This window comes from Daphnia magna, unplaced genomic scaffold (assembly GCF_020631705.1).
Source record: "Daphnia magna isolate NIES unplaced genomic scaffold, ASM2063170v1.1 Dm_contigs238, whole genome shotgun sequence".
NCBI classification, from domain to species: domain Eukaryota; kingdom Metazoa; phylum Arthropoda; class Branchiopoda; order Diplostraca; family Daphniidae; genus Daphnia; species Daphnia magna.
In genome coordinates, this window is record NW_025533196.1 from 54329 (window position 1) to 68157 (window position 13829).

Here is a 13829-nt window from a genome sequence, read left to right on the forward strand (position 1 = left end):
CAGTAATAACTAAAATATAACTATTTCCATTAGGCGAAGCGGGAGTAATAGGGCCTAAAAAATCCATGCCTATTACTTGGAAAGGGGCTTTAGCAATTTCATGGGGATGCAAAAGTGCTCTATATGTGGAAGAAGTGTTAGCTATACAAGTTTCACAAGCTTGACAATATTCTAAAATATCTTTTCTCATTGTCGGCCAATAATAATGATTTTTGACCTTCAAATACGTTTTATAAAAAGCTAAATGTCCACCCATCGGTGCGTCATGTAATTCTTTTAGCACTAAATGGCGGAGCGATAAGGGTAACACTACTTGACAATTAATTTCGTTACGCTTACTATTTTTGGAAGGCACTTCGTGGCGATAAAGTGTACCTTCTCTAATTTCAAAATATTCGATTTCTTTAGCCCATTCGGGTTTAGATTGGCTATTTTCCTCATTGAGCTCTCCTTTCTCTAAATAATTTCTAATGGCTACACAAAGGTCGTCTTCTAGCTGTTTTTCACAAATTAACTTAATATTATTTGGTACCGGCTGAATACTAGCTACTTTCAATCGTGATAAACAATCAGCATTTTGATGAATACGTCCAGGCCTATACTTTAATTCATAATTTGTAGCAGCTAATAGTATAGCCCATCTACCTAACCTACCGTTATTATCTTTCTGATTTTTCAGCCATTGCAAAGGACGATGGTCACTAATAATTTCAAAGGGTTTATCCAAGAGATAATGTCGGAAATGTTTAATTGCATCAATTACGGCTAATGCTTCTTTTTCAGTTGTACTGTATTTCATTTCGGCCTTTGTCAATTGTCTACTAGAGTAGGCTATTGGATGTTCTTGCCCATGCTGCATTTGAGACAGCACGGCTCCTATTCCATAATCGCATGCGTCAGTAAAAAGCAAAAATTTTTCGTTAAAATTTGGATAAGCGAGGACTGGGGGAGTTACCAGAGAAGTGCGCAATTTCTCAAAGGCAACCTGTTCCTCCGTTCCCCAGGCAAAAGGTTTTCTACTTAGATCTTTATGCGTTAATCGAGTTAACGGCTTAGCTATTGAACCGAAATTTTTAATAAATCTTCTATAATATCCAGCAAGCCCAAGAAATGATCTCACTTCGTCAACAGAAGTTGGCGTTTTGTAATTCCCTATCTTATCAATTTTAGCAGGATCGGGTTTAATACCGTCCGTTGAAATGACATGACCTAAATAATTTACGGAACGTTTAATAAACTGACATTTGTTAAGTTTCAATTTTAAATTTGCTTCTTTTAAAAGGGTAAAAATTTCTCTGATATCTCGTAAGTGATTTTCGAAAGTGTCTGAAAAAATTATGACATCATCCAAATATACTAATGCTTTACTTCCTAAGACGTCTCTTAGTACATAATTCATTAATCGTTGAAAAGTGGCTGTTGCATTACACAAACCGAATGCCATTCTTTTAAATTCGTAAAGATTATTTTCTACAACAAAAGCGGTTTTTTCAATATCCGGATCATGAACTTGAATTTGCCAATAGCCGGAAGCTAAATCGAGAGTTGTGAAGAATTTTTTTTCATATAATTTATCTAAAGTTTCGTCAATTCTTGGCATGGGAAAAGAATCTTTCTTTGTAATACCGTTTAATTTCCTATAATCGACGCAGAATCTTATTTCTCCATTCTTTTTCTCTACTAATACCACGGGTGAAGCCCATGGGGACTGCGAATATCGAATTACGTTTGCTTGAAGCATTTCTTGCACCTTGTCTTCTAATAATTTCCTTTGGTTATTTGTTACTCTATATGGGCGTTGTCGAATGGGGCCTCGTCCTTGGGTATCAATTGTGTGTTTAATAAGGTTAGTATTCCCTAGTTCGGAATCTTTTGAAGCAAACAAGTCGTGGAAGTCATTTAATAATTTAGAGAGCGGTGCTTGAAATTCAGTGTCGACTTCTGAAATTACAATAGGCTCAGTTATTTCGTTAGGCTTCGCTTCTCGTTGATCTAAAGCTATTTTTCCGATGACATGATGAATAATTTCAATTACGCCTAATTTGGTGTTTCTTGGGATTTTGACTTGGTTTAACGAATGGTTTTCAACTACAATATTATACGTTCCATCTCCCGATACTTTCCCGATAAATTCTTCAATATAAACTCCTGCCGGCAAATTTTCTACTGGTGTAAATATAAATGCGGTGTTAGGGGAAACATACCGAAATGAACCCTTTAGCTGGCCTACAATTACGAGCGACGTCTGACGAGATAGCGTCGTCTTTTTGACCGTCGTAACTGCCATTTCCGGTACCCTAAAAACAGAAGATGAGCCTTGCCCATCTCTAGCTAGATAAATGCTCTTCGTTTCTCCATCAAGCTTAAATGCGTGTTTCTGAATTGCGTCCCATCCAAGGATACAATCTTCAGAAATCCCATTTGTAATGACAAATTCTTGTTGTAAAATTGACTCTCCGTATCCAACGGGCAAAGTCACTTTTCCCAACGTATGTAACTTTTTCTCCCCTACGTCATACAAATCGAAATCAAGCTGACTGCAGATCACCTGACCTCTAGGGGGCAACTTTTTAAATAATCTCTCTTGAATAATACTTTTAGACGCGCCTGTATCAAATAATGCTTGTAACGGGACCTGGAAAATTTTTAATGGAATTCTTGGAGTTGATTCATTCGTAATGGTTGTTAATTTCGCGACTTGTCGGGATTTAAAATGAGGCTCTTCATCAACTGACCTGAAGCTACAGTTGATCCTTACTGGTTTCCCTGGTTTTGCGGGGAACCTGGTATGTTAGGCCTATTGGTGCTTCTGAACTTAGGGCAATTATTAGATTTATGGCCGATATCCCGGCAAGAATAACATATAGGCGGCTGAGCTTGTTCTAGTCCTTGACGTTGATAACGGCGACAATCTGCCTGAATATGACCGCGATAGCCACAAAAATTGCAAATTATCGACAGCTGTGTAGGCCTATTGTTGGTGTCGTTAGGTGATCTCGGAAACGATGGTGTAGCGTTTGTAGGCCTATTCTGTGTGTTTGAGAATTGTCGATTGCCACTATTGTTAGGGAAGCGCGGCGGAAACGGTCTACCATTACTATACTGGTTAACAGTAGGCGTTTGAAAAGAAACTTGCTTCCTGTATGCTGCGTTTGCCGGATAATGTGAGACGTCGTTTTTATTTAGTTGAAGTTTTTTCCTACGGTTTGCATAAGCTCATTAAGTACGTCTTTAATTTCTTCGCTTTCTGTTTTCTTTTTTCGACAAAGGTTTATCCCCGTGCGGCGAAAATCTATTGGCAACTGCCTTATTCACAGCTTTCTTTTTGGTCTATTATCATCTGCTTAATTTCTTTTAACTCGGCACTGCTGGTGTCCTGTGACCCGTCTATGGATCGAATAAACTCCTGTTTTTCGCGATCGGTTTCCAACGCTTCTAGTCTGAGGGCATACACCCGTGTTGCTGCAACCAGTTCGTTAAAATTCTTTAAATTCCTTATATTTGATCCTTTTATCTGCAATTTGGAGTCTAATCTACCTCAAATATTTTAAATTTTTGCATGCAGAATAAATCTGCAAACTCATTTTGATCGGAATGACCTACGGGATACTCTTTGCGTACGTTTAAAAATTCATCACTGTATACGTAGCGACGTAACATCTTGTACAACTCCCATTTTCACCTGGCTTACGTTTGGCTTTGTTAAACTTTTGAAGATATAAATCAACATTTTCATCGCCATGAAAATGGTCAAGCAATGCTTCTTTAATTGACTCATAATTATGCGGATGTTCTTTTAAAATTGCCTGAATGACGGAAAAAGCTCTGTCCGTTAATTTAGCACGTAACATCTGAATCGTTTTTTCTTCTGACCATCCCGACCCATCTACTATACTTTCAAATGATTCTAACCAAGAGTCAAAACGAGTAATAGGGCTTCCGGTGAAAGAAGGAAGTAATTGTAACCGGGAGAAAGTATGTTGGTTATTTTGAAAATCGTCCAAATCTCTGACTGTTGCTGCTCTGGTGGGGGAAGTACAGTAGGCCATGTTGTTGTTTTGACCTGGCAATCGAAATCCTAAATTTCCCTGTTGCGAAGTTTGAGACTGTGCTGGAACGCTGCTCGTAGGCGATCGAGGTTCGCAACAACGTCTGCTGTGCTCCTGGGTGGTGTAATCAGTATGCGCGGCCGTCGGGTCGAATCTCGACGACGGGCGAAGCGCATAGGGTTTAAAGATTCGTTCAATCTTTATGTCGGAGACTGCCGACTCAGAATCTAATTGTGTATTTGTATATTTTAATTTCTTATTTTTCCTAGGACTAACACCGGAGTGTCAGCGTTTTTTCTGTGTGTATTTCTAGGCCTAGCACCGAAGTGCCAGCGTATATCTTTTGTTTATTGGCCAACCTGTCACCTTATCGGGTGACAGTATCAAGAAGAGTTTTGCCGTAGAGTACGGAAAAGGAATGCGGTTTATTGCCGCGACACAGCAGCAATAATCAAAGATGAAGAGAAGTAGAGAATATATATATAAATTACTAATGACTTGGATGTTCTTCAAATACGGACGTTCGGAAGATCCCCTGGAGTTGCCGGCTAGCAGATCGACGGCGGCTGAAGAGTGGAGAAAGGTGGCAGCAAGGCAGCAAGGCAGCAACCACACGACAGCAACAAGACGGCGAACAGCAACAGACAATACAAGTGAGAAAATGCAACCAAAATACGATACCGAAATAAAGGACACCAGACAGGAAACTCGGTGGAAAATAGTGTGTATTAATAAGGCCTATTTCAGCCCCTTATATACCAATTATAAAAACACCGTTGACAGAGAATTAATCTAATCGTAACAATAATTTTGGCGCTGGCGTAGATGTCGTCTCGATCTTCCATTCTTCTTTCCGCGCGTGAACTTGTAAGGTGAATGAACTGAGGAACAAGTTAACCGGTTAACCTTGTAACCATGGCAACGGAATAACCGGTTAATCATAGTTGCCGATCTCTATTTGTTTGTTAACAATTACTGGTGGCGCCATCTTGTGGCGGATCTTCCGATAATTCTAGTTCGGTGGTCTCGAACTAGATGCCACTATCTTGTCGTCGATTCTTATCAGCTAGCCGATACTTATGGTCCAGTCTAGGTTGGTCATCTCTATGAGTCTATCACTAGTCGATACGTATCAACTAGTCGATACTGCTGACTAGTTGAGGGCCATCTAGTAGTCAGTTCTGACATCATGTGCCATCTCGGCAGGATCTTAGTGGCGCCATCTAGCGCTCATTTAGTAAACTAAAATGTACTTTGACAGGACGTTAGTGGCGCCATCTAGCGCTCATTTAGTAAACTAAAAGGTACTTTGGCAGGACGTTTGTGGCGCCATCTAGTGCTCATTTACTAAACTAAAAGGCACTTTGGCAGGACGTTAGTGGCGCCATCTAGTGCTGAATCTTTGAACCAAATACCCAACTCCAAGTGGCGCCATCTAGCGATAGTCCCCTGAACTATTCTGAACCTAAGTTTCATGTGGCGCCATCTAGCGATGGCTAGAGTAACTTATTTCTGACTGGTCTCATGTGGCGCCATCTTTTGCTGGTTTCAGGAACTAATCTCTGATTGGTTCCGTGTGGCGCCATCTAACGACGACTTCTCTTACTATTCTATTTTTTCCTGTTTTTGCATTAGAGACGTTGCTATGGTTTTATTCTTTTATTCTTCATCTTACTTTTACTTTCTACGGTCTTCTGTCTTCTTGTTACGCCGATCTATCTCATTACTTCTCCGTTTGACTTCCTTCCTAATTGTCCGTCCCTGAACCATCAGGTTCGGGTTCTGGAATTTCTAACACTCCCCCCGTTGGACCTTCGTCTAACTCAGAATCCGAACTCGAATCTGATGATCTGTCCAAGAATGGAGCGGTGTTCTCATACTCTGGGTCTATCTGTCCGGCGTGAAGCTCTAATGGATATAGACATTTGATGTCTCTGAAGATCGTTGTTGATCCCTTCCCTTTAGTCTTGTCTGCTATTAGCACAGCTACTCGCCGAAACTTTTTATCTGCTCCGGGGTAGAGTTTAGCTACTCTTCCCGTCTTCCATTTGGATCTTTTCGCGTGTTCGTCATGTATTATCACGACTTGCCCTATTTCTACCTGTTTGACCTGTCCCGGGGTGGGACAGTGGAATTTTTCTAAGTCTGCCACGTACTCTTGGTTGAAGTTCTCCCACCAAGTGGCTAATAGATCTCGGCGTAGTCGTTCTCTTTTGGTCAGAGTTACTCTGTCTGAATACTCTGTCTCTCTTTCGTCTATCGGGTGTCTTTGCCCTTGTCGGTGCCCCGATATTAATTGTTTCGGTGTCAGTGGCTCATTGTCTTCTTCTGACACGAAAGTTAATGGTCTTGTATTGATTGTGTCCTCTATTTCTGTCAGCACTGTCTGAAATAGATCGTATTCTAACCTGCCTACCCCATAGGTCTTATACAGCAGTCTCTTTACCGTCTGTACCATTCTCTCCCAAAATCCTCCCCACCAGGGTGCTAGACTTGGGGAGAACCTCCATTTGATGTTTAACCCGGCTAGGAGGTATTATATACTTTCTCATTTTTGTATGCTGACCTTAAGTACTTTGCTGCCTTTGTGAATGTACCCGCGTTGTCTGAATACATTGTCTTGGGAAATCCTCTTCTCGAAAAGAATCTTCTTAGGGCGTATATGAATGTTGTTAGCCCCTGATCAGTGGTGACTTCTAAGTGCACCGCTCTTGTGACTGCGCATGTAAACAAGCATATATATGCTTTCGCATTTATATTTGTTCCGATTTCCACAGGAAAAGGTCCGGCGAAGTCTACCCCTGTCGCCGTAAAGGGATTCGAAATCAACAATCTGTTGATTGGTAGAGGTGCCGGAACCTCATTAAATGCGCGCGAATCTAACCTTTGGCATTTTACGCACCTCCTGAGTTGTTTCTTAATCGTTTGTCTTAATCTGGAAATCCAGAAGGACCTTCTAAGGTGTATCATTACGGTGTTAACCCCAGTATGGTTAAGTCTTTCATGAGTCTGCTCGATCAGCAGCTGGGTGATTCGGTGATCTGCAGGCAATAAGATGACCGCTTCTCTACCGGTGTGTCTTAACCAATTCTGATGCCTTCCTACACATCTTAGCAGCCGTTTTTCTTTGTCCCATGTTATCCCTAGTTTTCGTAATTGTTCGTCTTTCTACGGTTTTTCTTGTTCTTCCGCTTCTGTCACTTCTTTGAATTTGTCTCTCTGGGCTGTCTGCCAGAGTTCTAATTCCGCCTCTTCTATTTCTTCGACCGACAATATACTAAATTTCCTTGTGGTCCCACCGCATCTTACCTTGGCCAGTGGTGTATCTGGGTCGTCTTGACCTCTAAGTTTCTTTATCGCACGTTTTATGGTTGCCAATACCCTCACTGTGCGTCACAACGTGCTGTACTTCTAGTACCATTTCTCCGTCGTTTGTGTGTGACAGTGCGTTGTTTCCACTGCCTTTTGTTCTTTTTGAAGTTCTTCTTCGTAGGAATCGTCCATTTTTGTTGGTGTCTTTGGCCATTGTGTTTCATTGGTTAACCATGTAGGCCCTTCCCACCAGTCTGGTTTATCCCTAAGTTGTCTTACCGAGGCCCCCTGGAAGCAATGTCTGCGGGATTTTGTAGCCCGGGGCAATGTCTGATTGATTCTGTTGGAATTTTTCCTCTGATCTCTGTTACTCGATTGTGCACGAATTGTTTCCACCTCCCTGCTTCTCCTTTGATCCACCATAGGGCTATGGCAGAGTCCGTCCACAGGATTTTCTCAAACTCTGTCCCTAATGCTTTTTCAATGTATTCTCCAAGTCGGGCTGCTAGCAGGTTGCTTAGCAGCTCTAATCTTGGTGTGGACACGGATTTCTTTGGATCCGGTGCGATTCTTGTTTTGCTACAAAGGAGTCTTGTTTTGTCTTTACTGCCTACTTCTATATAGGCTGCTACACTATATGCGTCGTCACTTGCGTCGCAAAATAGATGTAATCGTTTTCTACTTTCTCCTATCCATCTTGGTGCTTTGATTAGTGCTAATTCTGATAGCCCCGTGACGAATGTTTCCCAATGGGGCATGATGTTTGCTGGAATGGGTTCATCCCATCCGGTCTTCGCCATCCAGATTTTCTGCATAATAATTTTTGCTACCAGCGTTACTGGTGATATTAGACCTAGTGGGTCAAATACCCTAAGCGCGAGACTGAATAGTTTCCTTTTCGTTGGTCTTCTGTTCAGAGTCTGAGCGTCTTCCATCATTCTTTGTGGATCGAACTGTAGATCGTCTGTTACGGGGTTCCATGTCACCCCTAATGCCTTTATGGGAGCTTCTGTACTTGCCATCCCGACAATATCCTGTTGGAACTTTACGACATGTTCTAGAGTTCTCTGTAACTCGCTGTTGTTTGTCGTCCATTTCCTAAGTTCCATCTTGGCTGACTGGAACACTTCTTTTGCTTGCTTTATCAGCAGGGTTGCTTCGCTGATATTATCAGCTCCCCCAACCAGTCATCCACGTATAGTTGGTGTTCCAATTGCTTTGTCAATTCTGGAAATGCTGACTGGTGTTCTTCTAGGCATTTCAAAATCACAGCTCTTAAGATGAAGGGGCTACATGACAGCCCAAAGGGTACTCGTTTCCATCTGTACTCCTTAACTCTGGCCGGCTCTTGATCGGGGTCTTCGATCCATAGGAACCTTATTAGCTGCTCGTGTTCTTCCTGTATTCCTATCTGTAGGAATGCTTGCGCTATATCAGCCGTCCAGGCGATTTTGTTCTGCCGGAACCGTAGCAGTACTGCCAGGATCTCTGGATTTAAGTTTGGTCCAGTTTCTAGCAGGTCGTTGATACTCGGTTTATTCTGCTGATGTGTGGAACCGTCAAAAACGGGTCTAATTTTCGTAGTTTTGGCTTCCGTTTTAATGACTGGTCTATGTGGTAGATAGGTGCAGACCCCGTCATAGCTACTGTCTGCCTCTCCTATGTAACCATCCTTTTCGTATTGGACGAATATTTTGTGGTATTCAACCTTCTCTTCTTTCGTCATCTTCCTGAGAAGGTTTGTCAGCCTAATTGAGGCTATGTTCTTGTTCGTCTCAACCGATCTACGGTTGTTTCTAAACGGAAATAATATTTCATATCTTCCGTCCATATTTCTCTTAATCGTATTCTGATACGTTTTTAGAAATCCGGGATCTTCCAGTTCTTCCTGGGTTATCCCCATATGCTCTAGTGCCCAGAACTCTCTGAAATCCACTAAAGGTTTGGTGTTGTGTTTTCCCCGTGGTTGTTAGCACGGAAGTTCCTGTCTGTTGTTCTGCGGCTCCGAATATAATCCATCCTAGCTTGCTTGCGCAAGCTACTGACCCGTCACTTCCTTGCTTTGTCTGGTGGGTCATAATTCTCCAAAAATAATCACACTCGATGATCAGGTCGAATTCTGGTCTGTTATATTTTGAGTCAATGTGTCTTTTGTCTGCAATCTCTTCATTGTTCGCTTTGAGATCGTCTATTAATGTCGATTGCACCTTCTCCGTAGCCTTCGACATGTAGGTTATTGCTGTGGCTTTTATCTGAATTCTTTCTGAGTCTGGAGCTATCATCCAAACGTTATGGGTTGTTAGTTCTTCTGTTCTTGGTTGCATGTTTCCAAACGTGTTGATGCTCAGCTCTGTTTTATGTGAGTCTTCGGTGTGGAGTCTATTTATCAGATCCTGTCTGATAAATGTTCTGTCACTTCCGGAGTCTATCAGCCCCAATATCTCTATTGGCTTTTGATCTTTTCCTAACATTTTCGCTGAGAAGGTCGGTAGCCCTTGCGCCACCGTCCGATTTAGGTTTGTATTGGTCTCAATTGTGACCGTTCGAGGCCTCTGCGGCGACTGCGACCTGTTTAGATTGGGGAAGTTTTGTGTTCTACCCCTCCCTAGGCATAATGCTGGGCTGTGTTCTATACTGCCGCATATCCTGCAAGGGATGTGTGTTGTGCATTGTGCGGCATTATGTGATCTGCCTAGGCACTTTAGGCATCTTCTATCTCTTTCGAAAATTGCGCGTCTTGTCTGAGGTGTTCCTACTGTACACCTGTGGTGTAGGTGGCTCTGTTGACAGAAACAGCATGGTGCTAACCTGCCTGCCGGTCTATTCTGTCTGAAGTCAGAAGTTTCAGTAGACTGTCGTGTGCTACCTTCCTCCATTTCTCTTAGTCTGATTTCTTTGCCTAGCTCTTTTTAAGATGTTGTTCACGTCTGGGTCTCCTTCTTCGATCCATTTCTCCCTCCACCATCTTGATGTCAGCGATTTTGGTAGGGCATCAAGTATGTCCGTCGTGATGTATTCGCCGCAGCTGGTTATGTCTATATTCAAATTTTCAAATGCCAGCTTGGTGTTGTTCACCCCATCGTATATTCTCTGTAGCTGTTCTGTACTAGCTGTATTTAGTAGTCTGGTTGCAAGAAGCTTTTTCAGCTCCGTGGTGTAGTGACTTTTTAGTTTCTTCTGGTCACCGAACCTGCCTTCTAATTTGTCTAGTACATTCTTGTACTGGTTTTTGTCGAATTGGATGTTAGCAATACATTCGGCCGCTTTTCCTCTCATCGCATTCCGTAGATACTGGAATTTCTCTACTTCTGACAGTTGTGGATCTTGGTCGTATGATGCCCACATTAACCTCCAACCTTTCCAGGCTGTGATGTCTCCGTTAAAAGTCGGTAGAGGTAACGCTGTTCTAGCGACTGTGACTGATGTTTCTTTCAATCTTTCCATCGCTTCTCTCATTTTGTCCTCTATTTTTCTATCTTTTACTTTCTGTTCTGCTGTTGAGATCAAGGCTAATTTTCTGTTCAACTCTTGAATGGTCTCATATCTTGCTTTTGCTCTGATTTTGTGTCTTTCTCTACGCTCTGGGTCTGTTTTTGCCAGAGCTATACTTTCTAGTAGTTGTTCTCGAACGTACTGTCTATCCTCCACGAGATTCCATCTCTCTTCTGCCATGCTTGGTTTCGGAGATGCCGATTCTCTTCCCAGATTTACGGTTTCTGGTTCTGGCCGAGGTTCAATCTGTTGTTCCTCTATCGATCTCTCTTCCTTCCGAGGGGTTGTCTCTAGCCTTCTCTCCGTTTCTTCCCCTTCTAGATCTGGTACCTCTTCTACTGGTCGTGGGTTTATGAGTCCCCGGTCTATGTATTCTTTAAGCATATTTCTAACAATTGTTGCTAGGTACGGGACGTAGTCATTGTCCCATTTGATGTCGGCTCTGATTTGCTTTATTTCTTCTCCTATTGCTAGGATCGTTTCTCTTTGTGCTCTGTTTTCAGTTACCAAACTTACTTGGCCCTCAATAATTTCATGTAATGCGTGCTTCTCTGCTTTTCCTTCTACCTTTTTCTCCATTTGCTGCATTAATATTGTTTGTTTCACCAGTTCGTCGTTCTGTCGTCGCAGTTGGGATCTTAATAGTTCAATTCTATTGTCGATCATGGAGTTGTCTGGTGAAGATGCTTCCGATAGTATTTCTGAGTCATCTTGAATTTCCGGTTCTGCTTGTATGACTGCAGGAACTGGCTCTATCGCAGGATTGTTTCTTGTTACTCTTTGAGATGCCATTTCGTGCGTGTTTGTTCTTTCCCCCTTTTTTTTTTTTTAAAAGAGGTTTGGTCTTTTTTCTTGTTTATATTTTCCCCGTTAAGCTTAACACAGAAGTGTCACCGTTTTTTTTCGAAGGCGATCCGGGGGAATGCCTAAGGAACAGACTATTAGCGGTATTGAACCCAAGCCCCTTTTTGCTTAAGCCGAGTACTATACCGATTGATCTAATCGTCTGAACGTTTCTTTTACTTTTTCTCTAGGTTTTAACCTTCTGTTTTCTCGCTTATTTGTTCAATTTCTATGTTCTTCCTTGCCCTGGGTTTGAACCTTAGGTCTATCTGTATTTCACTTTTTCCTTGTCTTGTCCTGGGTTTGAACCTTGGACTTATGTTTGCTTGTTATTTCTGAAAAAAGGGTCTTTCCTTGGATTTGAACCTCGGACCTTTGTGTCGTTAGCTTCACTCGCTAACCACTGGCCTGTCTAGACTATACTTCAACAACTTTTGAACACAGTTTCTGTACTGTATATCTATATGTATTTTATTTCTTGTTCGTTCTGAGTGTTGAACCTCAGACTCGTTTTTACTTCTTTTCTTCTGTTGTCTCCCCCCTTTCTTTCTGAAAAAATGATTTTTATTAAGTTTTGAACCTAAGACCTTCGTGATGCTAGTCTCGTTAGCTAACCACTGGTCTACTTTGGTTTACACTAAATAAAGTTTGAGAGTTTGTTTTAATCAGAATAAGAATTTTTTATTTTTCTTAATCCAAACCAGCAACAAATAATTTTATTATTTTTAGGCTGAGACAGGTGATTTTAGCAGCTCTTCTTCCTCTGAGCTGCTCTCCAGACCGTGTTTGGCAAATTTCCTGGCCAATCTTTTGTTTATTCTTTCGGATGTAATTATTCTATTGAAGCGCCGTCTAGGTGTAGAGGCGGTTGAGCGGACCTCCAGTGGTAGGGGCTTCGGAATCGTTTGTGCCCGTATGTCCTGATTAATCTTTTCCAGAAGTGTAGGTCTTTGCTTGGACGTTCCCGGTTGAGGATCTGGCTGGGTTTGAACCGTGGATCTTTTAGTCGCGGCAGCTAGTGCTTCTTCTCGAAGTCTTAATTTTTCGCGTTCTTTCCGGATTAGAGAGGCCTCAAGGATGTTCTTTGCTTTCCGTTCTGCCTCCTGGGCGGATGCCTGGGCCGCGGCGATCACGGCTGCCTGAGTGGTTCTTGTGTTGGTGAGTTCCTCTAGGAGTTTTTTCTCATCTAGACTTAGAAGTGGGACGGCGTCTTGTGGCTCTGGCACCGGCCTCGAATACGGTTTTGGCCGTTTGGTCTCAGGTCTGCTTTGCTCAGGAAATGGTTCTGGTAGCCGGAGTCTTCTGAACACTCCTTTGGGTAGTGTCTTCTCTAATTCCTTCCAGAGAGTATAGCTCCTGGCGTCTGAGTCCAGGAGGTTTTGGAAAAAGTTAAACACGGCCTTCTGGCTCTGTTCTGCCACTAAAAAAATTGGATTCGAAGGAACATTTAAAGATTCGTTCAATCTTTATGTCGGAGACTGCCGACTCAGAATCTAATTGTGTATTTGTATATTTTAATTTCTTATTTTTCCTAGGCCTAACACCGGAGTGTCAGCGTTTTTTCTGTGTGTATTTCTAGGCCTAGCACCGAAGTGCCAGCGTATATCTTTTGTTTATTGGCCTAACCTGTCACCTTATCGGGTGACAGTATCAAGAAGAGTTTTGCCGTAGAGTACGGAAAAGGAATGCGGTTTATTGCCGCGACACAGCAGCAATAATCAAAGATGAAGAGAAGTAGAGAATATATATATAAATTACTAATGACTTGGATGTTCTTCAAATACGGACGTTCGGAAGATCCCCTGGAGTTGCCGGCTAGCAGATCGACGGCGGCTGAAGAGTGGAGAAAGGTGGCAGCAAGGCAGCAAGGCAGCAACCACACGACAGCAACAAGACGGCGAACAGCAACAGACAATACAAGTGAGAAAATGCAACCAAAATACGATACCGAAATAAAGGACACCAGACAGGAAACTCGGTGGAAAATAGTGTGTATTAATAAGGCCTATTTCAGCCCCTTATATACCAATTATAAAAACACCGTTGACAGAGAATTAATCTAATCGTAACAATAATTTTGGCGCTGGCGTAGATGTCGTCTCGATCTTCCATTCTTCTTTCCGCGCGTGAACT

At 42.3% G+C, this 13829-nt stretch overlaps 1 protein-coding gene across 1 annotated transcript; it reads right to left on the minus strand.

Annotated features, from left to right (window-relative positions):
• Positions 1-8505: 8505 nt before the first annotated feature.
• LOC123467808 lies at positions 8506-9087 on the minus strand. Its single transcript, XM_045167597.1, has one exon. The coding sequence runs from the start codon at positions 9085-9087 to the stop codon at positions 8506-8508; it is 582 nt and encodes a 193-aa protein (XP_045023532.1).
• Between the last annotated feature and the right edge of the window lie 4742 nt (positions 9088-13829).